Source organism: Schistocerca gregaria, chromosome 1 (assembly GCF_023897955.1).
Source record: "Schistocerca gregaria isolate iqSchGreg1 chromosome 1, iqSchGreg1.2, whole genome shotgun sequence".
Lineage (NCBI taxonomy): Eukaryota > Metazoa > Arthropoda > Insecta > Orthoptera > Acrididae > Schistocerca > Schistocerca gregaria.
This window is the reverse complement of record NC_064920.1, coordinates 303,116,791-303,143,996: the sequence shown is the minus strand read 5'-3', so window position 1 is coordinate 303,143,996 and position 27,206 is coordinate 303,116,791. Positions and strand designations below refer to the sequence as shown.

General features: G+C 37.5%; 2 protein-coding genes across 2 annotated transcripts in view; one reads left to right on the top strand and one right to left on the bottom strand.

The window, feature by feature from the left end:
- Positions 1-4,793: 4,793 nt before the first annotated feature.
- On the bottom strand, positions 4,794-26,951 carry LOC126342281 (tRNA (uracil-5-)-methyltransferase homolog A-like). The gene is made up of 11 exons (XM_050001842.1): positions 26,627-26,951; positions 25,969-26,316; positions 19,162-19,332; positions 18,812-18,958; positions 13,421-13,613; positions 12,697-12,824; positions 12,017-12,267; positions 7,542-7,773; positions 6,389-6,581; positions 5,956-6,291; positions 4,794-5,681 (listed from the first exon to the last, which is right to left on the bottom strand). Exons 2-11 carry the CDS (start codon positions 26,293-26,295, stop codon positions 4,981-4,983), a joined length of 2,679 nt encoding a protein of 892 aa, XP_049857799.1. The 5' UTR covers positions 26,296-26,316; positions 26,627-26,951; the 3' UTR covers positions 4,794-4,980.
- LOC126342343 (lysophospholipase D GDPD1-like) overlaps positions 26,923-27,206 on the top strand; it is a 139,799-nt gene continuing 139,515 nt past the window's right edge. The window contains exon 1 of the mRNA XM_050001847.1: positions 26,923-26,970. The gene's annotated coding sequence lies outside the window, so the exon portion shown is untranslated. The remainder of the gene's footprint in view (positions 26,971-27,206) is intronic.

Below are 27,206 nucleotides of genomic sequence, written 5' to 3'. Positions count from 1 at the left end.
CAAATACAATCGCAAAATCCCGGAAAAATTTTGCTATATGAAAATTCTCCAGATGATGTAGATTTTCATCAGAAAACCGAACCAGAAAATGCTACCCTGCTTTCATTGTTACGAAAAGTTCCAGAATGTGCTGACACCACAGAAGATAACAATGAATGGATTGTCCACGAAGAATTTGAAGTGACATGAAAAAATGGTCAACATGGTAAACGAAAAAGGAGACCAAGAAGCAGATGTAGTTGAGGAAAGTGCCCCACGATTTCTCACAATGAAAACTGCTTTAAAATACGTATAGCAACTGGAGGAAACATTGTCTATCGAGGTTTTACTTCTTAAGAGGAGACATGATTTAGTGACCAAAAAAAGGTAATTACTAACTTCTTCACACAGTAAATAGATATTCAGTCTTATTTGATTTTTATTGTATAAAATATTTTACTCATTTTTGCCTACTTTAGTTTTAGTGGTTTTTTTGTATTATTTTCCGTGTTATCCAACCTTGCCGCGGCTGGTTTAGGTCGGATAACCTAGACTCTACTGTATGTATTTTCTACGGTAAAGATTAAACAGGGTAATTTGAGATTTTTTTGAAAAGTCTAAATAGAAGACTCTCAGTCTTTCAAATATTGTTCCTTCTTTTCCATTGTCAGTAACAAGCGAATAATAATGATGAGAGTTAAAACAATCTGAACGCACATTACAGCTTCGAGATATATTGCACGCATATAAAACTAAGGAACGCACCTTGTTAAGTATTACTAGTCGCCTGGGCTGATGGAAGGCCACTGCGTAACACGAAAATGGCTTGCTTCCTCGCAGTATCACCAAAATGTGCACTGTTTGCGCTTTGTAGTCCTCGCTTGCTGTGGTGTTAACAGCATGAAAGTGTAAAAACGTTTTGTGACAGCATTAACCTAACATGGGGAACACTTGTATATCAATGAATGTAAAAAAGTCAATCCTGGTATGAGAATTATTCAATGAGCGAGATACTGACAAACCATGTAATAATTACTTTAATCCTCAGAACAATCTGACCATTAACAAGTCAATCAATCACTACGTGTCCACTGCACACTGAACATCTGTTCATTATAGTATCTGACACTGCAAATCGCGTTTGGAGGCAGCAGTGCTTACAGCTACCGAACTTTCACGATTCTGCCAATGAATTGAGAGAACAACCAAGGGAGCTCAAGCAACCAGACAAACTTTACAAGGTATGGTGACACTATAAACTAACATTAAGAACATATTAAAAAATAAGTAATTCACTATTGAGAAAAAAATAATTTTAAAAAATTGTAAAAACTATATTTTTCTTCTCCATCACAGTTTTCACAACCTTATGATAAAACACCAAAGTAGATAATCTAATTAGTGTACAAACGTTTATTTACTGGTGACAGCAGCAGACTCAACAACACAAGCCTACTGCAGTCCACGCCAAGTATGTAAAAGCTTTGCAACATTTCAGACTGTTAGACCCACAACAGTTTCAGTACTTGCTAAAAATAAATCTATCTACACAATTAACTTTTGACGATGGTATGCAACGAATTGGCAGAAAGTAAACAATTGATATAAGGCAGTGGTTGCATGTTTGAATCACTTAAACAGTTTTCCACCATCCATGTCATGTGATATCTGAAGCAAATTCGCATTTTTCCTAGAAAAAAAAAACTTTTGTCCCAGAACTGTATACTGTCACAGTGTCTCCATTTCAATAATACTAATGAAAGCTGTAGTACAAACTCAAATTTACATTTCCATAACTTACAAGTACTTTTACTGTCAATGATCTCAATGAGGCCATATAAAATACAGCATGTAAGTTATAACGTTGCCCAGTTCCACACTGACTTGTTTTGAATACACACTACTACAATGCACTACATTCATACCGTGCCTCAGTGTGCTATTATAAGTCTTGTCTTGGAACTATCTCGGCGATATAATGCAAAAGGGAAAGTTTCGGGCAGAAACCATTGGGGCTTAAATGGTTAAAACATTATTGAGACACAGCCTGATGAATCTAGCCCCCACCCAGAGAGGAAGGGCAGCAGTTAAAAACTCTAGTATTGCTGCATTTAAAATTATCTTTCCCCACTCCATTCCATCCCAGTTCACAGATGAGGCAGAGGATCTATCGGTGGTAGTAAAAACTCTAGTATTGCTGGATTTAAAATTAAACTCTTTCCCCACTCCATTCCATCCCAGTTCACAGATGAGGCAGAGGATCTATCGGTGGTAGTAATTCAAGTGAAGTGCTCTGCCATTCTCCCAGATGTTTGGAGACATCCCTATAGGAAATGTGCTCTTTTTTTCTCTCAGTGATAAGTGTTTCTCCTTCCAACCCAAAAAGTTCCAAGGTTTTCTGCAGATGGCCATCATTCAAGCAGTTGTAGAGCCCCCTGGCTGACAGGTTCCAGTGCAGCACCTGTCAACCTACCACTAAGCACTCACTGCCTGAGGACTTGGGGAGGACCAATCCACACAACAGCAAATCAGTCCCTCTACAGCAACATTAGGCATCAAAATTGACTTACCACCTCTCATTTAAACACAAATTTAGTTTCCATAAATTTTTAAGCTATTAAAATCCTCATTATGATCACCTACACAGACCGTGCATGCACAGATACACTAATTCGGAAAGATCTGCTATCAGCATAGTCACAATAGTGACAATGACTGCACCTCTTCGGTGGCATCATAATGTTAGTATCTACTTTACTGAGGAATTGTGTGGGGGATACATTGAGACTATGGGTGAATTATTGAATGAAGTGATTACACTACAGATTCTGAAAGCAATAATCTTAAGCAGTCTACAACAGGTGTAACACTACTGTCGTATTTTCAATACTAGATCTAACTGCTCATTCATTCAAATCCGAAAGTGATAAAACAAAGTACAATTTAATGTCAAATTTTGTGCTAAAGGAAAAGACTGTCTACTTATCCACAAATTTGATGATTTTCCTTCAGCACCCAACTATCATATAGCGAACAATCCAGGCATCCTGCCATTCATATTTTGGCATTATGCTGACAAAAACAAACTGGCAGTTTGAAATGCTGTAATGTCTACTTTAGTTATGAAGTACTCAAAAGTAAAAATAAAGCATATAATGCACGAGACAAAAATAATAAAATTGTTTATGGAAGTACTGTGTGAACTATGTTACAACACACAAGAAGTTTATCATCTACACACAAAGTAAGCAATGATCTGGGATTCAAAAATATTCATATAACAAAAAGCAAATTTATTTCACAAAGGGAAAACTGTTTTAGTAATTTTTAGTTATTCTGAACATTGATATATATGGGCAAGTAACTACCTAAATCACTTTCAGAAGCCATCCTTGTATATCTCTGGATTTTCAGTAACCATTAATGCACATACAATCTCGGTCAATAACTAGTTTTTACCCATAATAATGTTCCTCTCGGCAGTGACAAAGCTTCAGTGACGACAGACTGCAAAACTCCAGCCATTCAGCACACAAGAAGGCATGCTCACTGGTAGCCCAGGCCTAGGCTGGCTCCTTGGTCCATATAGATGCATTAGGGGTAAATGATGCTAAGGATGTACAAGTTTGCAGATTCACACACTTTCCACTCAAGCTTCATATGTTAACTTGCCCGTCTTATGTCTTCACCAATATATACCCAGGTGGCATTGCACTGACCACATTCTACTTTCATACAATCCAGTACTGGACAATCAAATGTATGGAAGCAGCTGTCTTCTCTAGTAATATGCTTTTGTTCTTAGCATTTATTTTTCCAGCTTGCCATACTTTTGAATATTTCATATTACTACATCTGATACTTCACAAGGAATTCTGAAAATGGCACTTTCAGCAGGAGTGTTAGACCCCATATCAGTTGTACAAGCCACAGTACTAATTTGATCTACGGGACAAATAAATAACAAAACTAGTGTACCATCTTGCAACCTTTTACCTACGTATTTTGGTGTGCTGGTTCACTCTCGAGCAATGTGTTTCTAAAATGTACCTACTGCTAACAGTATTAACTGTTACTGCACTTTCCTTTTACTGAGAAATCTAGGACTACATGCCCTGGCTAATTCACTTTTCTTGAAGCAGTGTTTGGATATCTGTCAAAGCTCACGTAGGCTTAATGACATCCATTCCCTCCCATATTAAAACTTTGGAAGCCTTCCATACTTTGTTTGTAGTGTATAGCCTACCACAAACAAAAATCTCACCATCAAAACTAATTTCTTCACATCTTATCTACTGTCTAGTTCTTACTGTTGGATGATGATTGCCATCAGTTTATAAAACTTTGTAATGGTATCTTCTAAATTAACTTCCACTAAATTAAACCACCCATCATTCAAATTTGCTCATTTAATAAACATCTACAGCCCTTGAGTATGGTGCATAATAGTAACTAAAACTGCACACTTTCAATAATTTTAGCTTTCCAACATTGAACATTCACCAAATTAGATGAGCTATGCAATTATCCAAGCAATCTCAGGAACAAATATGATGGTAGGAGGCTGCGAAATCTCCGCTAGGAACATATACGGTATGACAATACAAACTCTGATCCTGATCTAAGCAGGCATACAATTTATTGCTCAAGCACCCACCAACTTTGATTAAAATTATTTATCCAAAGTGAATACCATACTCAAATTTTTAGAGAAAGTTGCACCCCGTGGACAATAAATTAATATTTCTAGTACTACTAATACAGTACGTCACATTCAAATAAATGTGTCTGACGGAATAAATGGCAAACGCTAACTGTTTTCACATTCATTTATTAAAAATTTGTGATACATCTTGGGCCACAGGGACAGAAAGAACTGACACAAATCAATGACATTAAAAGAAAACATTACAAATATCATACAAAACAAATTCATCGGTTTTAAACACTCAAATATTGCACAGCTAAGTGCTCGTTACCAGAAGATACATCTAACTGTATTCATCTTCTACCACCTCTGCCTCCCCCTCTTCCACCAGCACCTCTACTACCACGGCGACCTCTTGTGTCACGACCACCTCTCTTGCCGCCACTTCTACTACCTTTGAAAGGAATTCCACTGCTAGTTGATTGTGCGCTATGGTACTGAGGATACAATGGCTGTGGAGTAAATGCAGCTGCCCCAACAAGACCACGAGTAAGACCAGCTCTGTAAGCCATTTCTTCTCGTTCTAACATGGTTGCTGCTGTTACTGCAGCAGGGCCTCCAGCCAACAGTGGACGGACATTACGCCCTCCCATACGAGGAGAAAAGGAGGAGTCAATTGCATCCTCAACATCACGGCGGAAATCTGAGTATCGACTCAAGGTCAACTCATCTGAAGAAAAATCAAGCCCACGTCGAGGGTCAGGACCTCTCCTGCCACCATGGTACGCACTTTGTGTTAGCGGTGGGGGCAGATAATCACGTTCCAGCAACGGTGTTGGGCCATACCCATCGTCATACATGTCACGAGCACGGAGAGGGCGCCCAAAGTCACGAGGATGATCCAATAATCCAGGGGCTGATGGATAAGGTCTTGGTGCCATGCCTCTGGCAACAGGAACAGACCGCATACCACCTCTCATTCCTCCCCTCATGCCACGCATTGAAGGGCCACCAATTGGCATCATGCCGGGCATGCCTCCACGCATTCTTCCACCTAAATAAAAGGATTTTTTTTAAAAAAAATAATGACAGTATCTTATGTTAATATCTTAGAAAATGTCCCATTAAGATTTGAATGAAAACTGTAGAAGAACTCAAAGCTTCAAGTAAATTTCAACCACATGAAGCTCTGCTTATCTTCACTTGTTCTCTGCACCTTACGTACAAAACTAGCTATTTAAAAACAAGTCTTGCCTTGGAAAAGGTGCACATCACATTTAGCAAACCATGCAAGTATGCGTACACACAGGGAAAGTAGAAAATCTCACCTCTTCCTCGTCCCATCATGCCAACTTTCAGACCACCACGGCCTGTGCGACCACGCAAAGGTTTACGCACTCCTCTTGGAATAGGATGTTTTGCCTTAGGTAAAGTGGCAGGATCAACTCGTTCCAACAACATTGCCATCTGAGCATGCATAGTATGTGGAACTACGTCCACTGGAATAGTGCGAGTTGGCACAAATGGATGTCCTGTCATACCATTCTTCCCCGCTGGACAACAGAGGTCAAGGAAGTTGCGTATTGGAGCCTTATGATTGGAACACACATAAATAAGCTTCTGCACATTTTCCATCTTCCTTAGTTGTTGCATAACTTTTTGATCTGAAACCCAAAAGATGCATTATTTATAATATGCTTCACAAATAGACAAGAAACTAAAAACGAACACTGAAACCATTCTAAATATTATTGTACTAACTCAATCCAGTTCTTGGAGGATCCAAAATCGGTACAACATGTTTTCCAGTTATTTTGGGTTCCAGAGTAGGTAACGCATCTTCAGCACGACCAGCAATAAATTCACAATTTGTAATTTCATTGATTTCTGCATTCTTTTTGGCATCCTCAATATTCTGCTCAAGGTATTCTATGCCAAACACCTGCCCACATTTCTGAAAACAAAAATGAAGTGTACAGATTTTTAGATCCATGTAACAAAATTCGAAAGTAAATTAATAATAGCCAAACCTGTAATACATTCAAAACCACACCCATTCAGCAGCTTTATTCTAAAGGTATGAATTTTCGTATGAGCAATTTGTTTCAAAGAAATCTCTCTTCACACTCAGTATATTAAGCTCTGGCAAGCAGTTATGTTTCTCTATTACCTGCACATTTGGTACACTATGAACACCACTTCCACCAATATATTTGGCCAATAGCATTTATTAGGAAAATTATTGAATTCTGCCCCTTCACTAATCAACTACTTTATTTCTGAAATTGATAACCTTTATTTGAGGAAGTGCACACACTACATGTCAAATCTGCGAAATACAGTTGCAATTTTTCAGATAAACATACAAAAGCACATGGGTATCAACATTTGTGTGTGCAAGGCAAAGATCCACGTGAGAGACTAGCAATATTTTTTCTTCGTAAGTGCTCGAGAAATTATGCTATAAATCGACATACAATGTGCTTCAGTTTGCAGACAATAAGCAAAATATCCTTATTTAAAGTCAATATACAGATACAGTTATGAGCTTGATGTGGAAGGAGGTAATATACAGATACAATGAGCTTGATGTGGAAGAAGGTAGGTATATAGCCAATGTAAAGCAAGTGGCAGCTGCAATATAAATTCCACAAGAAAAACTTTTATTTCAGATACAGTCAACTTTTATTCAGAAGGAATAACAAGACATCTATTTAGCACTTAATCACCGAAGGAAATTCAATGGATGCTTAACATTCCTGACAGTTCCTTTCTCTACAAATAGCTATTACTTTCTCCATAAGTAAAACAAATAACCAAGTCGATACAAAATTAGAATTTTCTTCAGCTATACAATATTCTGTATAAAACTCAGAATCTTAGCAACATTACAATAGTAATTTATAGTACATACCTTTGCAATGCACAAACCAATGCCACCAGTTCCACAACAAAGGTCCAAAACAGTTGTCTCTTCAGTGGGTTCAACAAGTTCTATGATAGCAGAGTATAACACCTCTCCGCCCTTTGTATTTACTTGGAAGTACGAAGAGGGTGATAAACGAAATGTTAGATCAAGCATTACTTCCTCCAGGTGTGTCTTGCCATAAAGGTGGTCCATATCAGGTAGTGGCACTCCAATTAACCTAGAGAGGAGATACTTTGTTTACTGTTGTTCAGTTAAAGATTTCAGGACCATTTTTTCTTACTCAAGTATCTTCTACATTTTACTGTCATGTAAGCAATAGCAGTCTGCATTCCAAACTGCCTTTATATCTCATTTGCAGACAATTTTCTTCTTATGTTAAATACATAGCTTCAAACATCCTATCCAACCAACTTAATGGTGTGTGTGTGTGTGTGTGTGTGTGTGTGTGTGTGTGTGTGTGTGTGTGTGTGTGTGTGTGTGTGTATTTTACACACACACACACACCCATCTTTAAGCAATTACACTCAATCAATGTCATAAATAATGTACAATTTACATATTAAGAAATGTAACTATTGAGAGGTATCACACAAAGCTGAAGTATACATTTAAAAAGAACATACATAATAAAGAAATACATTTGATGCAAAGATATCCCACATAACTAAAGTGTACATTTTAAAGAATGTGCATAATAAAAGAATACATTTCATATATAAGGATTTCTCCACATGTTTAGCACTTAAATGTGGAACTACAGAGACAAAAACCTCAGGATGAGGTACAAACAAAGTTACAAATTGTTTCATAAGTCAGGTCTATTTTTGAAGAGTTTGTAACTGCTTAAGTTTTCTTTTATGTACAAAAGGCAGCTGTATATAGAAAGAGAAGGGACTGCAATTATCTGTAATTCTTTGAATTATGATCTACATGATATTTTTGGTAATCCCAGAGATGCTCCTGATGGCTTTCTTCTATCAAATATAAATTTTCCTGGACCATGGAGAATTACCCAATAGAAGAATACCATAGCTAATATGGCAAATAAAAGAATGCATAATAGGAATTATGCATCAGGCTTTCAGAAACACAGGCGAGTAATTTTTTAGTAGATAGATAACTCACGAAAGCTTTCGAGATGATGTCTGTGTGACTGCCAGGTTAATTTCGTATCGAAATATGCCAAGAAGTTTGGTAGAAGTGCACTCAATATCAGCATTGGATAAGCTGAAGGATATATTTACAGTCTTCTCATAGTTAATAGCAAAATCATTTGCTTCGAACCACATATTGGATAATCAAAGAAAATCTTTACTTTGCTCTTCCACTTAATGTCCTCTGAATTGATGAAAGTTGCATCATCTGCATAAAGCACAGATTTGCATGGCATATTGCTGGGCAGGTTATTTATAAATATTATAAACAGTAATGGTACAGGCACTGATCCTTGGGGAACACCTCTAGTGACATTCAGTAACTGACTTGACCATTGTAGCTTACAGTTTGCTTTCTGTTACGGAGATATAGTTTCCATAGCAAAGGCAGTCCCTTACACTAGATGAATGGTAGGCATTAATAGGCAATGTAAATGGTGTGCTCAATTAGACAAACAAGGAACATCATTAAATTCATATAGCAATCATGTTGCACAGATCCGAGTGACATTCTTAAAATGGAAATTTATTCAAAGCACATAAAGTACAGCTTACTGTATATTATGAACTGGTAGGCTTGCTAGACAACTCACAAGCAAAAAACATGCTACAGACCCATTTATATGCCCTTGTAATCACTGGTTGTACTCCATTCACCCTTAGTTCAACCCAAATGTAAATAAACAAATTAAGGAATTGCACACACTGAGCAATGCTACTGAAAGAGCCCACTAATGCTTTATGTTCTTTACAGTCCACTGCGTAAAAAATGCTTTTGCCATTTTTGTGATTCCCCATTCCAGACCTCACTGATAAATGCTTCCCCTGTTCTATCTGTTGAGTTTATAGCATCTTGACATGTTAGGCACTGTGGGAGAAGCTGCTCGTTTATTCAGCTAAAAGCAAAAAATCATATAAGGTTTTTAAGAAATTCTGTTCATACTGATTGCACAAATAACTGCTGTATTTTGTATGCATGTCCAGTGCATTAATGGGCAGAAAGTTTAATAACACAAATGAACAGTCCAAACCCAGCACAAAAAGGAAATAAAGTATTTTAACAGGGACCTGGAAATCAATAACAAAAACCTTATATTTTGCACCACAAGCACTGCAGACTTCTCCTGGCCAAAAAATATGTTTACTAACATTTCAAGTGAGGCCCACAGCCAGTATGAAGTCAGGGATGTTACTAACCAACCAGAAAATATGATTCATCAAAACAATTCCACTAACACATACTGTAAGTCATTGCCCAGAGTTAAATCCCGAATCAGTGCCCATTTCCTTTGCTGTACTAAATTACTGTTTGGATGTGTAAATCTACAAAGATTACTTCACATTAACTTACATTTCATTGGGCTGATGAACAAGGGTGAATAAATTTAATGTGAATTTAAGTCTTATAATTTTCACTTCAAAATTCGAACATAAGTAGGGACATTAACATTTATCTGTTTAACCACAAACAGCTTGGCAATTCTTCCAAACTACATTATGCTTTCTAACTAAAGGCCATTCTAAGTGTAGTTAATGAAAGATGAAGTGATATTGAAATACAGACGAAGCACTTTGTTGGGAGATATTTGCAGATGGAAAATTTAGAAGATACCTGGGGGTCATCTTAATAAAATTTTGACCTGGCAATATAGACCTGCATGTTTCAATCATGGCACACTTAGCCACAAATGGCTAGGGAATAGCCAAGTGAAGAAAGTTGCAACAACCATGTTCAACAGTGCCAAGGTAAGGAAGATTTCACAAAGGGTGCAGAGGATGGAATCAGCTCAATGTTCTTCTGAAAGTACTTAAACTGTCATATCTTTTAATTATGATGATTTTCTTTAAGATTTGTAAGTTACATGTATCTCCAGAAGGGTTCCAACAATATACACCAAGCCTCTCCAAAGTAATCGTGATCTTTTCATTGTGATTAGCACAGACTATAAGTGACAGCAGCTTACCACAGTTTGAAAGGTACTGAAGGTAGAATAAGCATAAATGCTTTTCCTAATACTACTTTACCTAATCTCATTCAATGTTGGTACAAAATACATGCAACAGTAACAAACCATCAGAATTAATTTCTGAAAATCTAATTAAACATAAATGTACTCACCAAACAGCAGCTAAAAACGTGTAAAAATTATTAAAGCCTGCAAGCTTTAGGAGCCACTGGATCCTCCTGGCAGAAGGGTTGAAGGGGAAGCAAGAGGATGAAGTAAAAGGATTGGTGAGGCTTAGGAGGAACAAGTAGAATTCAGTACCACCACCTAGAACAGGGGAGGCTTACGGGATGGGATGAGAAGCAAAATTCTTTCCTTCTCATCCTGCCCAGTAAGTCTCCCTGACATGGTTTGGGATGATTTTTCCACAAATTCCTCTTTCAATAAATCTCACAAGTCCTTTCACTTTACCCTCTTCCTTCTCTTCAACCCTTCTGCCAGGAGCCACTGGCCCCAAAAGCTTGCAAACATTAATACATTATGTGTGTGTTTTCCTGCCACCATCTGACAAGTAGATTTCTTATCTATCCAATTATATTTATTAACTTTTAATACTAAAAGTTATCATGTGAAAAATGCTTCCCTATTCACCTCTTTCACCCTTCCAAGAAGTACTATACAAGCGCACACATCCATCATCAGATCATAAGATGTAATAGTGGCATAGTAGATTAAGTTTGTGATGGTTTTGTTATCTGCCCAAATGAAGAAATTTGGACTAGAAATTTAAAACCGATTACCCTTATTAGGTGCAGATCAATAAACATGATGCAAAAATTAATCATCGCAAAAATTAAGATGAACTTCACTTGTTGGCCTGTCTTGGCACAAAAGATATAACAAAGGCAGAAGATTATCACACATACAAGTAGCAATTTTAAACTTATGGATGGGGCTTATTAGATTTTTGACTAAAAAGGACTATGAAAGATGAACAAGTTATTTTTAGAAAATGCTAATTTCATTTCCCCAACTGAACTGAACAATGCCTCATATTGCTGTGTGAAGACAATCTTGGCAACAAAAATCAAGAGAGAAGTAAAATCAGTATAAACAAAGAATGTGAAAGCCAACATTCCTAAGTAATATATCAAATCTGTACTCAACACACCAATGATCACGCAGCTTAATTTTGGCACCTGTACTAAATTTACAATGGACTCTATATATACTGCAAGCTTTAATACAACAGTAACTGAAGCAGCCACATTAACTGTGCTTCAAACAGCTTACATTGCAGTGACATGTGCCACACAATAATATTCATATTAGATCAGAAAGATGGTTAATATGAACTTACTTCTCAGTGAACTTCTGAAAATACAATGAAGTAACATTGCAAGCTCGTCCCTCTCCATTGACAAAGTAGTCACGGATGTCATCCTTCATCTTTGTTAGCTCCTCTTCACTAAGTTGTTGGGGATGAGCCACAACAACAATCATCATCTCACCACTGCTTGTCACTCTTACAACAAGGTGTCTCCAATAACCTTGTCGTTGTTCAATACTAAATGGTTCTTTATCTGATTTGCGAATATAATCTTGGAACAGCTGGTAGTGTGGGAGGGGTGAAAAAATCCGATTAGGTTTCATTATTCAAGAATATGCACAAAATTTTAATGAAATTTAATGTAGCAGCAACTACTTTTTAATTTAAATTCTACCATTACTATTACATTTTACTACTTAAAATAGAACTATAGTACCGTTCAGAAGTCACGCTGAAAACAGCTCTGTATCAAAATGAGCATCTTATATTAAACAACCATTCAAAGTGATCTGGTTGCATGCAAAACAATTAATTGTCCCTATGTTTGCAAAATATACACATGCTGCAACTCCAACATGTGGATTTACACAGCAGCTAAGTACTTTTACAAAAGGCGATATTTATGTATTGATCATCACGAGACCAGGAGCGGGCTGTTTCGAGAATACACCCCCACAGCCTGGCTGCTCGGTGATGCTTAAGACTCCTACCTTAACAGCCTCTCTCATTTGGTCAGGCAAATGTTTTAGCGAATCTGCTGGTCCAACCCCCATAGAGCCGTCCTTGTAGTTCTCCAGACGGCACCCCACCGTGCGCTCTTGCGTGTCGGGGTTTAGCCCTAGACCGTGACAGGTGCAAGCAAGCACGTAGCATGTCCATTAGCCGAGCACTGGCACAAGACCGGGCTCAATTTTTGTAAACAAAAAGGAGCCGGTCCTGGACAACTTACTTACAACAAAATGTTCATTTCACATTGGTAAATACATAAAGTCCACATTAGGTGGACCAAATCTCATGATACACATACTGTAATGACACAAAGAAAGATATTTCACATTTCGATTGTCTTAATAATCACAGCAGCCCATTAAAAATGAGCCAACAGGAAAAAAATTTACAATTTCTGAATCAAACTGAAGTTTTCCACACTTCGATACTTGCAATATCTACAAAAAAATTTACCGTTAAAACATCAATTGCACACAATATATGATGTTCATACTTCGATTAAAGTGTGCTGATGAGATCAAACAAGAATTTTTAAAACTTGTTTAAATGCAACATACGGATAATTCCCTCTTCAAGTTCAACTACTGTAAAATTATTGAAGGAATCCTTTAGCTTTAGTATTTGGCTCAAGGAATTCCAAGTATGTATAAAGTTTTGAGTATGAATGGGAGCCACAGACATTACTTGGTAATTAGCTATACTTACCAATACGGAACTCGCATTTGTTTCGGTATGCATCTGTAACAGGTGAAGGACGAATTTCATCTAGTTGAAAGACGAGTCCATCATGCTTCTCCCTCTGTTGTTCAGCCCAGCCTGCCAGCTCTGGGTTGCGCCGGACAATTAGGTCCCCAAGTCTAGTTGCCATTGCCTTCAACTCTTCAGTCTTCTTTTTTAACTGAAAGTTCATGTTGTTCAAATGAACGTCACAGCATAAAGGAGCACTTGGTTTAATGTGACTGGTAATACTTAAGACTGAGCACAAGCACCATACAGACAAAAACAGGAAAATTTTGTGACAGCTCCTAAAGGACGGCCCTTACATTTAAAAGGTACAAGGATATTTCAGTAATGAAAAAACTGATTTAGAAAAAACTATTTTTAACAAAAGGAGACTTGATACTTACAAATCCAACAGTATCAATACACTTTTCTCAGACAAGTATTTTCTATACTTTATGCAAAGAAGTGGTGTTTGAGCCACTTTCCGACAAATTCTTGGACCTCATTGTTAAACTTTTCTCCACATAATACCTCCTCAAGCATATGTCAAACTTTTTTTTGACAAGGATCACCTTACATGTCAGATTTTTCTTAAGCCTGCACTGGCTTGTCTTTGTGCCATTGCATCAGTTCTTTTAGACACTTTGCACTTGTTTGTGTATTGAAGCTTGTTAGAGAAAACATTATGAACAGTGATAGCAATTACTTCAAGTTTTACCACGAGTTTCTTCATGAATAATTAGGCGAATATAAATTTCAAGAGAAGGAGTTGACATTTTAACTGGCAAGCTCATCTGTCACTAGTTCAACTGAAGTGTTCTACCCACTTCAAAATTTCAATAGTTCACACAGTACACTATATTAATCGCCTGACAACAGCTTTTCTCCAGTTTTTCAAATCAGAAAACAAAACCCAATCACTGAATGATACTAAACTAATACAAAAACTTATGGTAGACATCGCTCAATACAATACAGACATTAATGAAACCAATTTTACCCATCACCACTTCCTAACTCATCCCAGTAATACCAATCATTCCTAACTCATCCCAGTAATACCAATCACAAAACCACTAAAAACTCATTTTGTCAGTTTGTCCAATTACTAAACGTATCTTGCAGTTAAGCGGTTTATCCACATTCAAACTTTTTAGCAGATTACAACTGTTCTGCACTGGGGCTCAAACTTGGACATTTCATAAGCAAGGGCATAAACAATGATCTGGCCTCACACCATCACCGCTGCAAGATCTTCTCCCTCTCATCAACTTTTAATTGTAAACACAGACGTATACCACCACCAGCAGCAGCTTTTAGAGCACAGCTGCTGTTTCCATACATGAAGGACAAAACCTCCCCAACATGCACATTCATGACCCCTCATTGAGAGATATTCAAATTAAGAAAATTAATTTTGAGCATCCTCAGTAAGACTTATCATTCAAATAATGACAATTTTGATTTAAATTATAATCCATTTCAAAATACTGACAGTTATACAGTAATATTTCCTACTGCTTACAGTTAGGTTACTGTAAATGACAGCAATCGCAAATATGAACAACCCTAAAGCCAGAAAAAATACCACTTCCACATTACAAAGTGAAGTTGTATCTTAGATATTTAAATTGTGTAGAAGACAGAGGCAGTAACTGGTTTAGGTGTGAAGTTTTAGCAAGGTCTAAAAGTTTATTATTTTAATTACTACTTTGAAGGTTTTAGTTTATCCTAGAATGCATCCACTCTCTCTTACCCATCAACTGCCTCTGATTTTTATCCACATGAACATAATTCCACAAATTCCAAGTGTGGTCTTTTCTTGTACACAACTGGGTAATAGCATTTGAATTAATTTTTAATACTGAGGGGAAGAACTGAATAAAATAACACCTTGTGTTAGGTTAGGCTACTGGAAAATGGATACAATGTACATCAAAAGAAGGAAAGAAATCCATGAAGATGGAAACTGAAGCTACATGTGAGACCAACACTCAGTGTCAGATACAGGTATAACTGGATCCAATCAACCACCACTGCCATCTGATTCAACCGAATACTTACCACCATTTAACTGTGATACTTAGTTTTCTTAGTGGTGGGAGAGAGAAGATATCCTGCGAAGCATTGCACTAAATGCCTCTTCTGACAACTACTTAGAACATCCCACTCATCTTACCAAGAACATACCACTTTAGAACATCCCACTCATCTTACCAAGAACATACCACTCTTAAAAGAATTAAACTGGACCAAATCACAAGATCACATGACGAATTACACACAAACTTGCATCAGTGGCACTGAAGTAGTTGTAACAATGATTAACACAGTACAGAAGAACAAATATGAAGAAAGATTTACATGTTCATTAAATTACACATGCATAAGCAATAAGGTCAAGTGGCACCAAGTGTCCAGCCACACTACTACTACTACGAAGATAAGTGAAACCGGTATCAATGCCAGTGGCATAGACAGATAGCTGAAGCATTTACAACTAAAAGCTCAGGGACAAAGAAATGGAGATTTGTGACTAGTTTGAGTATTCCTGTGGGGGGAAGTGGGGAGGGTAGGAAAGAGTGATCAGACCCTTTGTCAAGTTTTATACAAATGACACAACAGACAATACTAAGCTCAGGTTTCCATGGATGATGCAGCTGTCTAACTGTGCACATTATCAGATCTTAAGATTTCAAAATAATGCCAAAACTGGCAACTCACTCATTTTGACTGCCATGCAAGGGATAGGATGCAAGCAGCACCTGTCCCCTGCAGCACTTGCACTATTAACAGCACTTCAACAGAAGTGAAACTCACACAAGGCACTAAAAATCACTCAACAGTGTTCATACAACTGAAATTGAACAACATTTAAGTGCAACAAAGTAACACAGCAAACAACTACGACTAATTGAAACAGTATTAACTGCAAACAATCAAGGCTAATTGGAACAGTATTATTAGCTAGCTGAAGTTGGCTAAAGCAAAAAATGAATGACTAAAGGCTGAAGCAATTTGACTTACAATTCAGGATTAGTGAGTGCTCTGCCAACTGCAATTTGAACACACTGTACCTCATGACTACAGTATCAATTCAAATATCTAGGTGTAACAGTATTTAGAGATATGAAACTAATGACTACAGACTCAATTCTATGTAAAGCAGTTGCCAGACTGCTTCATTGGTAGAGTACTAGTGTGCACCTGCACACGTGACCCTTTCTGGAATAGTGCAAGTGTGTGGGACTATCAAATAGGATGAACAGGGGATAGCAAACATATACTGTGAAACTTATATACACAATGTTTTTAAAGGCACTACGAATTTGGAACATTGTATGAGGGAAAACACTTTAAAGAGGAAGACTTCCCATTGATAATTATAAAAGTAGCCAAATTCTACTGACAATTCACTACAGAAAACCACAACAAATGGTAAAGATTAAATAAATTGCTGAAAACAATTGCTTCAATAATGAAGTTGTAAAATACAAATTCAAAATCTCACAAATATCTGTTTATTGGCACACTATCTGGGAAGTAATCAAAAAACTAAGCACCACATACAAAACACTGTATAAACATGCACTTAAGGTCTGTGAGGTTATGTGTGCTACCACTGCTTTTTAAATGTTTCTATGCTCCACACTGATCCTTATACCTTAGGTGAGTACCTGCCTTTCCGTTATTCTACGTATTGTTCCATCCCAGAATTTCCATTATTTAGATAAAATATCCTTGAGCAAACAAGTGTCGTCATACAAAAAACCATTGAGCCATAATTCATAACAACACAATTCTGTGCTAGCTATGTAAGAGAACAACTACTTTAAAAAATAGGAGCCTTGAGTTCTCACTTGTCAGAAATTCTTAATTCTAATGAACAACTTTGCAAAAAACCACTCATTCCTTTCCATTTTCAACCATTATCCCATCTAATGAGCATGCACAGATTGATTCACACCAGGAATATTGCCACATGCATTAATTGGTCAATTTGAAAAAGAGTGCAGTTCCAAACATGAACACTGTGTGCATCTCAGGTGTACTGTGTAATAGGGGTACAACGTTAACACACTGTACAGATGCTTACCATTTGCTCTAAAAAAAATTATCTACACCAGTGATAAATGATATAAGGAGGGAAATAACTGGTTAGGGTACAAAAATACAAGCATTATGCTGAGGAAATTTTTGTACATAGAAACTTCAGCATTGTGCATATGGGCTTTTTGTTGGAAGCAGGAAAGATGGACATAACAGAAGAAAATATATGGACAAATGTTATAAAGAGGTTTCACTTTAAGACAGGCAAACCATCCCATGATAGCCTACTTAGAAAGTTTCTGGACTAAGAACACAGTGGAACACCCTGAAAATCAATCCCACGGATCTAGGAGAGAAGCTCAGGCTAGTAACAGCCCATACAGAATCTTTACTTGTGCTCCCTATATGAATGGTATGGGAAAAAACTTTCAAACCAGTTTACAGAGTAGATATGGATTGGCAATAGTATTCACATTCACTGGTTTTACGAACTCTTAGTATCAACCAGTCAGACCTCATTTTATACTACAGACCACCCAACCAACAACCTACATTTCAAAAACTCCTATATGCAAAAGCAATATTGTCAGTATTGAATTCTGTTTGCCCATTTAAGTCGTCAAATGCCACATCATTATGCCATGGGACAAAACTTACACCTGGTATCAGTAGGTTCAGCTGAGTCCACTCCTGAATAAGACTATAGTAACAAATCACAAGACCCCTCTTGGTGACAATTTCGGAACATCCCACTTCAGCACAAGAAACATTAAAAGAACTGAGGAGTAAAGGGGACAATTCACCAAATAGTAGAAGTGATGAGTTGATGGTCACAAAACAAAAAGTTTAACAAATCCTTTAGCAAGTCCCCCCCCCCCCCCCCCCACACAGAAGCTGTAGTGGTCTATATGTGGTTAGGTGTATGAATGCCTACTGAAGTCCAAAGAATTGGTCTTAAAGACAGCATTTTCATTCTTTTATTTTGTTTGCCTATCAACGACTCTACAATTAGGTGAGTGGCCCCTTTATCCGAGATTATTGTATCAGTGCTTTCCTTGTCATAGATAAAATCTCAACGCAGATGGCCAGAAGGAATTTAAGTAATAATGTCAGGTGTTGGGAATTTTTTACTGCTGACCAATAGAACCAAACTGACAAGTTATTTAAATGCATGCATATGCAGCAGTCTCAACTCAGAGCCACAGAAGTAGCCCTTAAATTTTCCATCACAATATATGCAGAAGATGTCTCCTCTTGCACTGTTTATTACTACCAACGAATTGTTGCACCACTCACCAAACATAAGTTTACTTTGTAACTCACCTGCTCCTCATATGGAATGTTGTGATAGGGAATGGTTGCCATTAACACACGTTCTTCAACAGACAGATCAAGCTTTGCTTTTTTAGCATCACTGTCATCACCTGTACTATCTTCAGGTTTTCTTTTTTGAGCATCTGTTGTAACAATCTGCAAAACAAAGTATTTCATCTTATAACTTGGCCACAAAAAGTTAATTTTGTGTATAGTTCTGATTCATTCATTACCTGAAATTTCTTAACAAAACACTGTGCCACATGCGTATCAGTAGCAAATCTTCACTTTTAGCTATATTGCAAGTATACTCACAAATTAAAGCTATAAACTTCTGTTAAAGGTCTAAGAGTACTTACACTGCACGTTAACGTTTTGCGTTTCCATGTATACTTATGCAAAGCCTTCTGTGCTCGGTGCTGCTCTTCTGGTGTATTGAATGTAAGGTGAAGCCATGGATTTCCTCTCTTAGGACATCTCACATAACTCAGAGCTAACCCAAGCTCTTCTTTTACCAACTTCTTGAATTCCTGCAGAAAAAATTATTTATTGAGATAGTTCAAAGTGAAGGTTATGCTTAAAGTGCTTTTCCATTCCATATGCACAAACATGAAAAAGCATATCCTCAGCCATTAATGGAAATTAATTTTAAAAATATTGTGCTGAATTTTCTTGCACCTCTACTACTGTTTTCTAATCTATTCACACTAGTGCAATGTGTCAATGATTGGGTAAACTGACAAAAAGGAAAATTTTTCATTCACAGATGCAGCTAGAGTCCACAGATGCATATCTTGCAACCTTTCTAAGATTTGACTGGAACTATTCTGTTTAAAAAATTCATTTTTGCACTAATTTTTATGCCATGTTCATAATTCATAATAATTTTTTTAATGGTAATAGGTATTGTGATTTTTACATGGAACTAAGGTACTATGTGAAATTTGAATAGTTAGAAATGAAAGATAGCATTAAACCGGAATTTGGCGTGTATTACACAATATCTAGCTGTGTATGAATTTACTGGATTTTTCTGTAGACTTGGGTGGAGGTCGTTGTCACCAAGCTGGAGAAAATCTGATTTAGCACCCTCATTTGTCATGAAGCACCAGTAACACCACAGTTAAATACTCAACATTCCAATGTTTCATAAATGGTTTGCAATATCAAAATGAGATTTTGGCAATTATAGTACAAAACCAGGAAAGTATTTTACCATATAGTTATTACCTACTATGTTACTCCAACCACTGACTTTCAATGAAAATTTAATTCTAAGGGCCATCGATATCTGGTGAAACAAGACATGCTATGGGTTTTGGAACAATGGAAGTGTAGACTCTCACATATAATTTGTAGTAAGTGTGTGCTTCTTCATAAGCTACCTACGAATCTTCCTTTTCCTGAGCTCCTCACTCAAAAATTTCAGGTTTAACTCAAAATTCACCACCCAACACTTCTCTGAAAGCTATTAATGGGTAACAAGACATGTAAAAATAAATATCTTCATTTACAGCAGAATTATTTTCATATACTAACTAAACCAGAGGTGACTTACGAATGGTGAACAAGCAAGTGCAGGTGTGGAGGGGCTCCATTTCAATACTTAGAAAAAATGCGAGCACAGGTTTCAGTTTAAACTGGCACTTCCCCTCCAGCACCTGCCAGTAACCACACTGGTACCACTTTCCCCACATGTGCACTGCCAATTGTTTACTGGCAATGTTATACTGTATAGACTAACATGAATCATTCCAGTTAGCTTCCAGTTTTCTGTTCCATATCAGTGTTTTCCCGTTCTGGAGGGAAAATGCAGCTAATTTCTTAGAATAATTATAAACATGAACCTTGCCAAGATAGAGTGGCTTTCATTCCTTCCAGGTACATCCATAATGCAGGTTACCTGGAGAGACTACCAACCTACAATTTATCTGCCCTTTTAACATTAGGCAACATGGTGTGGGTGTTTTAAACAGCTGAAAGGAGCAAGCTCCCTCAAGAGCACAAAGCTCTCTTGTATCGTTCAATGACGGCATATGCTTGAGTCAAATATCCTAAACGTCCAAGTACCCCTACCATTCAAGTTCCAGCAGAGTAAAACACAGGAGAACAAAACTTACATTTTAAGCATCAGAGCAAGCAATGTTAGATCACTATCACATCCATCTACATCTATAGTCCACTAGCCACCAAGCAGTGTACGGCGTAGGGCACAAGAAATTGTGAAAAGTTAGAACATTTGTGATGTGCATACTTTTTATGTATAGACGATGTACATCATCCTTCCACAGTTTTTAAGACATCTCACCACACCACAATATACCAACAAAATTAAATCCTATGATGTAGTAAGAGTATATGACACCCTTAACACGAGATGCTTAAAAATTAGTTTCTTAAAACAAGGATGCACATGGTAAAAAGGCAAGGGCTAGTAGAAATTCTTGGGTAACAGAAATATTGAATTTATTTGATGAAAGGAGAAAATATAAAAACACAGTAAATGAAGAAGGAAAAAAGGAATACAAATGTTTCAAAAATTAGAGCAACAGGGATGGCTAGAGGACAAATCTAAGGATGTAGAGGCTTATCTCACTAGGGGTAAGATAGATACTACCTACAGGAAAATTAGAGACCTTTGGAGATAAGAGAACCACTTGTATGGATAACAAGGGCTCAGATGGGAACTCAGTTCTAAGCAAAGAAGGGAAAGCAGAAAGGTGGAAGGAGTATATAGAGGGTCTATACAAGGGTGATGTACCTGAGGACAATATTATGGAAATGGAGGATGTAGATGAAGATGAAATGGGAGATACAATACTGCGTGAAGAGTTTGACAGAGCACTGAAAGACCTGAGTCGAAACAAGACCCCGGGAGTAACAACAATCCATTAGAACTACTGATGGCCTTGGGAGAGCCAGTCCTGACAAAACTCTACCAGGTGGTGAGCAAGATGTATGAGACAGGCGAAATACCCTCAGACTTCAAGAAGATATAATAATTCCAATCCCAAAGAAAGCAGGTGCTGACAGATGTGAAAATTACCGAACTGTCAGTTTAACAAGTCACAGCAGCAAAATTCTAACACGAATTCTTTACAGACGAATGGAGAAACTGGTAAAAGCCCGACCTCGGGGAAGATCAGTGTGGATTCTGTAGAAATGTTGGAACACGTCAGGCAATAATGACCCTACGACTCATCTTAGAAGAAAGATTAAGGAAAGTTAAACCTACATTTCTAACATTTGCAGACTTAGAGAAAGCTTTCAACAATGTTGACTGGAATACTCTCTCTCAAATTCTAAGGACGGCAGGGGTAAAATACAGGGAGCGAAAGGCTATTTATAATTTGTACAGAAATCAGATGGCAGTCATAAGAGTCGAGGGGCATGAAAGGGAAGCAGCAGTTGGGAAGGGAGGGAGAGAGTCGTAGCCTGTCGCCGATGTTATTCAATCTGTATATTGAGCAAGCAGTAAAGGAAACGGAGAAGAAATAAAAACTTTGAGGTCCGCCGATGACATTGTAATCCTGTCAGGGACAGCAAAGGACTTAGAGCAGGGAGTGGAATGGATAGTGTCTTGAAAGGAGGATATAAGATGAACATCAACAAAAGCAAAACAAGTATAATGCAATGTAGTCGAATTAAGTCGGGTGATGCTGAGGGAACTAGATTAGGAAATGATACACAAAGTAGTACAGAAGTTTTGCTATTTGGGGAGCAAAATAACTGATGATGGTTGAAGTAGAGATGATATAAAATTTAGACTGACAATGGGAACGAAAGCGTATCTGAAGAGAAATTTGTGAACATCGAGCATAAATTTAAGTGTTACGAAGTCATTTCTGAAAGTATTTGTATGGAGTGTAGCCATGTATGGAAGTGAAACATGGACGATAAATAGTTTGGACAAGAAGACTTTCGAAATGTGGTGCTACAGAAGAATGCTGAAGATTAGATGGGTAGATCACGTAACTAATGAGGTACTGAACAGAATGGAGGAGAAGAGTGGCAAAACTTGACAAGAAGGGACCAATTGGCAGGACATGTTCTGAGGCATCAAGGGATCACAAATTTAGTATTGTGAGGGCAGTGTGGAGGGAAAAATCGTAGAGGGAGACCAAGTGATGAATATACTAAGCAGATTCAGAAGGATGTAGGTTGCAGTAGGTACTGGGAGATGAAGCTTGCACAGGATACAGTAGCATGGACAGCTGCATCAAACCAGTCTCAGGACTGAAGACAACAACACAATAGGCGGAGGTTTACTGATTTGGAACAATAGCGAAATGGACATCAAGAAACTTGTGAACTACAGGGACTGAAGAAAATTTCTATTATGTCAAGAAGATGCATAGATTCCATTACTCACACAAGCAGTTACCAGAAAGCGCCAGAGAACAGGCCATACTGCGCATGTACAGCTATAACGACGTAGGCAGCCCGTGCTTGCTCTGCTCATACACTTTTCGTCATATTTCTGATGGAACTTCAAGTGAGGTGGGGCATCAATTGCAGCATGTTGAGAGGACATACCGAGTTGTACTTACTGCAATCATTTTATCATATCCCACACAGATAAAGGATGCAAATAAGGAAGCAGTTCTTGGCAAACTATCATTTCAAAATTGGACTCCACAGCTTTAAGTACCATAACATCTTGCTAAGAGGTGACTGACAGACTTTTTTCAATTCGTAATCTGCAATATTGTTATGTAGCATTTCCAACAGGTTTACATCTACACAGCACTGCAAAAAGCTAGTAGGATGGAATTCAAAATTCTTGAAAAAAAGTAAAGACAGTTTTTTGTGTAGCTTACATCAGAATAAAGGACAATTAATTACATGCCTACTTCAAATTGCGAAAAAAATTAACATGGTTGTCTGTGAGGCAAACACTGTACAACTGACAGTTTTTATTTTACTCTAGGAATAAATATGAAGCCATGTGGGGAGTTAAAACTATAAAACACGGTATGCTGCCAGTCTAAAATTTAGCATAGAATGGCATTCTATAAAAATACATAAACACAAATTAAATAACTTCAGGCCTGGAGGAAGTACTAGACATGTGCTTTGCGATCGAAAAACACTTTCACAGAAGGCAGTTTTGTACAATTCTGCTACAGCTGTCATATTTGAAACAAAATATTTAGTACAAAACTACTGACCAAATTTGCCTACTTGGTCAGATTTAAGTCAATGTTTACATAGGTTCGTACGTATATAGCATTAAGAGATCTTACAGTGTCAAAAGGAACAGGACATCAGAGACTATACCAGCAGCATAAGAATTTCATAAACCATGCTAAAATGCTTCATTCCGCTCTAATTGCACATTTCTATGTCGAAATGCACTCTCAAGTACCTGATATTCAGCTTTTCATGGGGTATTCGTGATACCAATTTTCTTGGGGGTCCAGTACTGTATTCTCATGTTTGGTTCTTTATTATGGTATAACGTTATTCGTCCCAGAAAATGAAGATTTGCAATTTAAATTGAATGAGGATGAAAGTAGCCAATAGTAACATGGAAATACAAAATCAGAAAATTGAAACTCTTAACTTATTTCGGTATGAGAACGTATATTAATTCACGTGATGGCTCCTGGCTACAAATTGTTTTGATTTCATTTGATGTGGGAGCTGTAAACAAAGACACGAAACATATACACAGGTCACGAGGGGAAGGACACCACCACCCTCCCGCCCCCACTATAACTCAGCTTCCCCTGTGCATGTGCGAATCTGGCAGCCTTGGCGCGCCAGAAAAATTATTCCGGGTAGCTTCTGGCTACTTGCCGCTACTGCTCATACAGCAAACAGCCATGCTTCAAGTAACCAGAAGTGGGAGGAAGGCACTGCTCATACGTGAATTCAGCCCTGCGCATGAGCCCGCTGCAAACTGCTCATACGAACTTATTAAGTAACTCACTGTCCACTGAAAACTTGTGCATGGTTTAGCTTGGTAACAGCATCAACAATGACAATTTGAGTCGGGGCCAAAGTTTATCTCATATGGAATTAGCCTTTCTTGTATTTATCTAGATATGATTACAAATTTTAGGTTCAATTGCTTATCAGCTATTCTATAAGTTATGTATCTGACTTTAAAAAGCAGCACTGTACTCCAAATTAACATATTTCTGTAATTTTTGTGTGGTGCTCAACACTTTTCATGCAGGCCACAGAGCCAAAGACACGTTAGTGTAACTGCTAAGTAATATTTTTGATTGCAAAATGAGACCTTTCCTTTTAAGACACTGACTCACTCAAACCTAAGCATTACTCAACTGCAATTAATGAGCAATGTCAACAGAAAATATGTCAACTATGATGGCTAGACAAGACTCGCGTATTTCATAACAGGGCTCTAACATACCTTTCCAATTGCAGAAGGGTCTTTGAACCCTGTAATGAATAGACTAGCCATGTATTTCTGCAAAATATTAAAACAGCCCAAATAAACTGAATGATATAATGGAAATTTCTCCCCAACACAAGTTTGTCAAGCTACAAATTCAAATTAATATGCACAGATACAAATAAAATACTGGAAACAAAATTTGTAGGGTCAAAACACATACTTTTCCTTGTGTACCTTATTTCAGAATCCTGATGAGAAATTCAGGAAAAACTGCCTGTAATTTAACATTTTCATACTTATATGCTCCAGATGAGGTCAAACACACTCAGCAAATTTAACTTAGGAAAAAAAAAACCATTTCCAGGTTAAACATTCATCAATAACTGACGCTTTCCATTGCACTTCAATTCTTACTGCCAATACCCTTGTATGACTAAAGCTGGCTGATGTAAAATAGTTTCCCTACAGCATCAGGTTCAATCTATGTATTACTTAAATCTGACAAAAGGATCTGACTGTACATTTTCATACCTGCTTGAACATTCAAAATTTAACATTTGATTGTAATTGCAATATCGAAAATCTCAGAATGCTACAACAGTCAAACATAACCTAGCACGATGTTAATTTATTAACAATTGCTACAACTAAACGTGAAAAATATTGAATAAATGTGGTGCACGCAACAAACAAAAGAAGAGCCTTGTTACATTTCAAATCAATAACTAGAACACGTTCGTAAGACTCCGTGATCAAATCGAATTTACAATTAATTATATCTGTATAAATATATACATACCCCTAACGGACAAAATCTTGGTAGACCGCTCACTTTAATTTTGTAAGTGCCCGAAACTTTCATAGGCTCTTTATCCTCATTATCGACTTCCCCGTCGGCGTCACCTTCGCCATTAACCTTGGCTGCTTCAGCTTCCTTCTCATCACCAGTTTTACTTTCTTCAGTGCCGGCTTGTTTTTCCTTTTCTGAGCTAGATTCTTCTTTGGGAGTTTTCATTTCAACTTCCCCATTAGCTGCTGGGGCTGATTCAGATGCTGGCTGAGCCGGAGTTTGATTTCCGCCCTCATCCACATCCATTGGCTCCGTTTTAATGGTTGCAGCAGCCATTTTGTGTGAATCGTCACAAAGCTACGCCGCAACACGAAAAGTATATAAATTTATTAACTACAACCATATGTTAATTCATATGTCCACAATTAGCCACAGTAATGCAAGGAAACATGTATTATATTTCCATAAAACTTATAACTTCTCACTTACTCTACAACAACGCCCGATCTCAAGCACCGGCACTTTACACACCTCTAAATAATGTTTCAATTAGGTATTCGAGTTAACTAATTAATACTACGCAAATAAATGCTGATCTGTAGGTTGAATTCAACAAACTTAACTACAAAATTTCAATAGAACCACCAATAACGCCTCTAGTACTTACCACCGCAGTTCCCACTTCACTCTACGCGCAAAAGTTCGCCAGCAAAGAGTTGCAACAGCGCACGACCAATGGCGTCGTAACCAAATATCGATTTGTGTCAAAGATTATATATTCTTTAATTTCACTTTTAAATAATAATTTTATAAAACAAATTAAACTACATGCTAAATTCAGTCCATAATTTTCAAACAAACTCTTTAATTTCTAACTAATATAAAATTTTACTATGAGCAAAGTGGCGCATGCGTGTGGGCTTTGCTCTGTAGCCCATACCACTGAACTTTGGCGCCATTTCAGAAAGTCATCAGGACGAGAATTCAGATAAATGATACTAAATTTCTGTATACCCGGGCCGCTGAAACATTGCACTTGACGTTTGCGTATGAAGTTGGCAGCGTAACAGAGTAACAAGTGAAGAACGATAGGCGCTAGGCGTTCAGCGTGGGGCGCCAGCCAATCACAGCGCAGTGAGCACTGCTGTTACTCACGTGCTGTGACGTCAAAGTTCCCGCGTTGCCGGCTTTGTTTAGTGAATGTGTATACAACGTGAGTTGTGTGTTGTTTACCGCGTGTTTTCGTT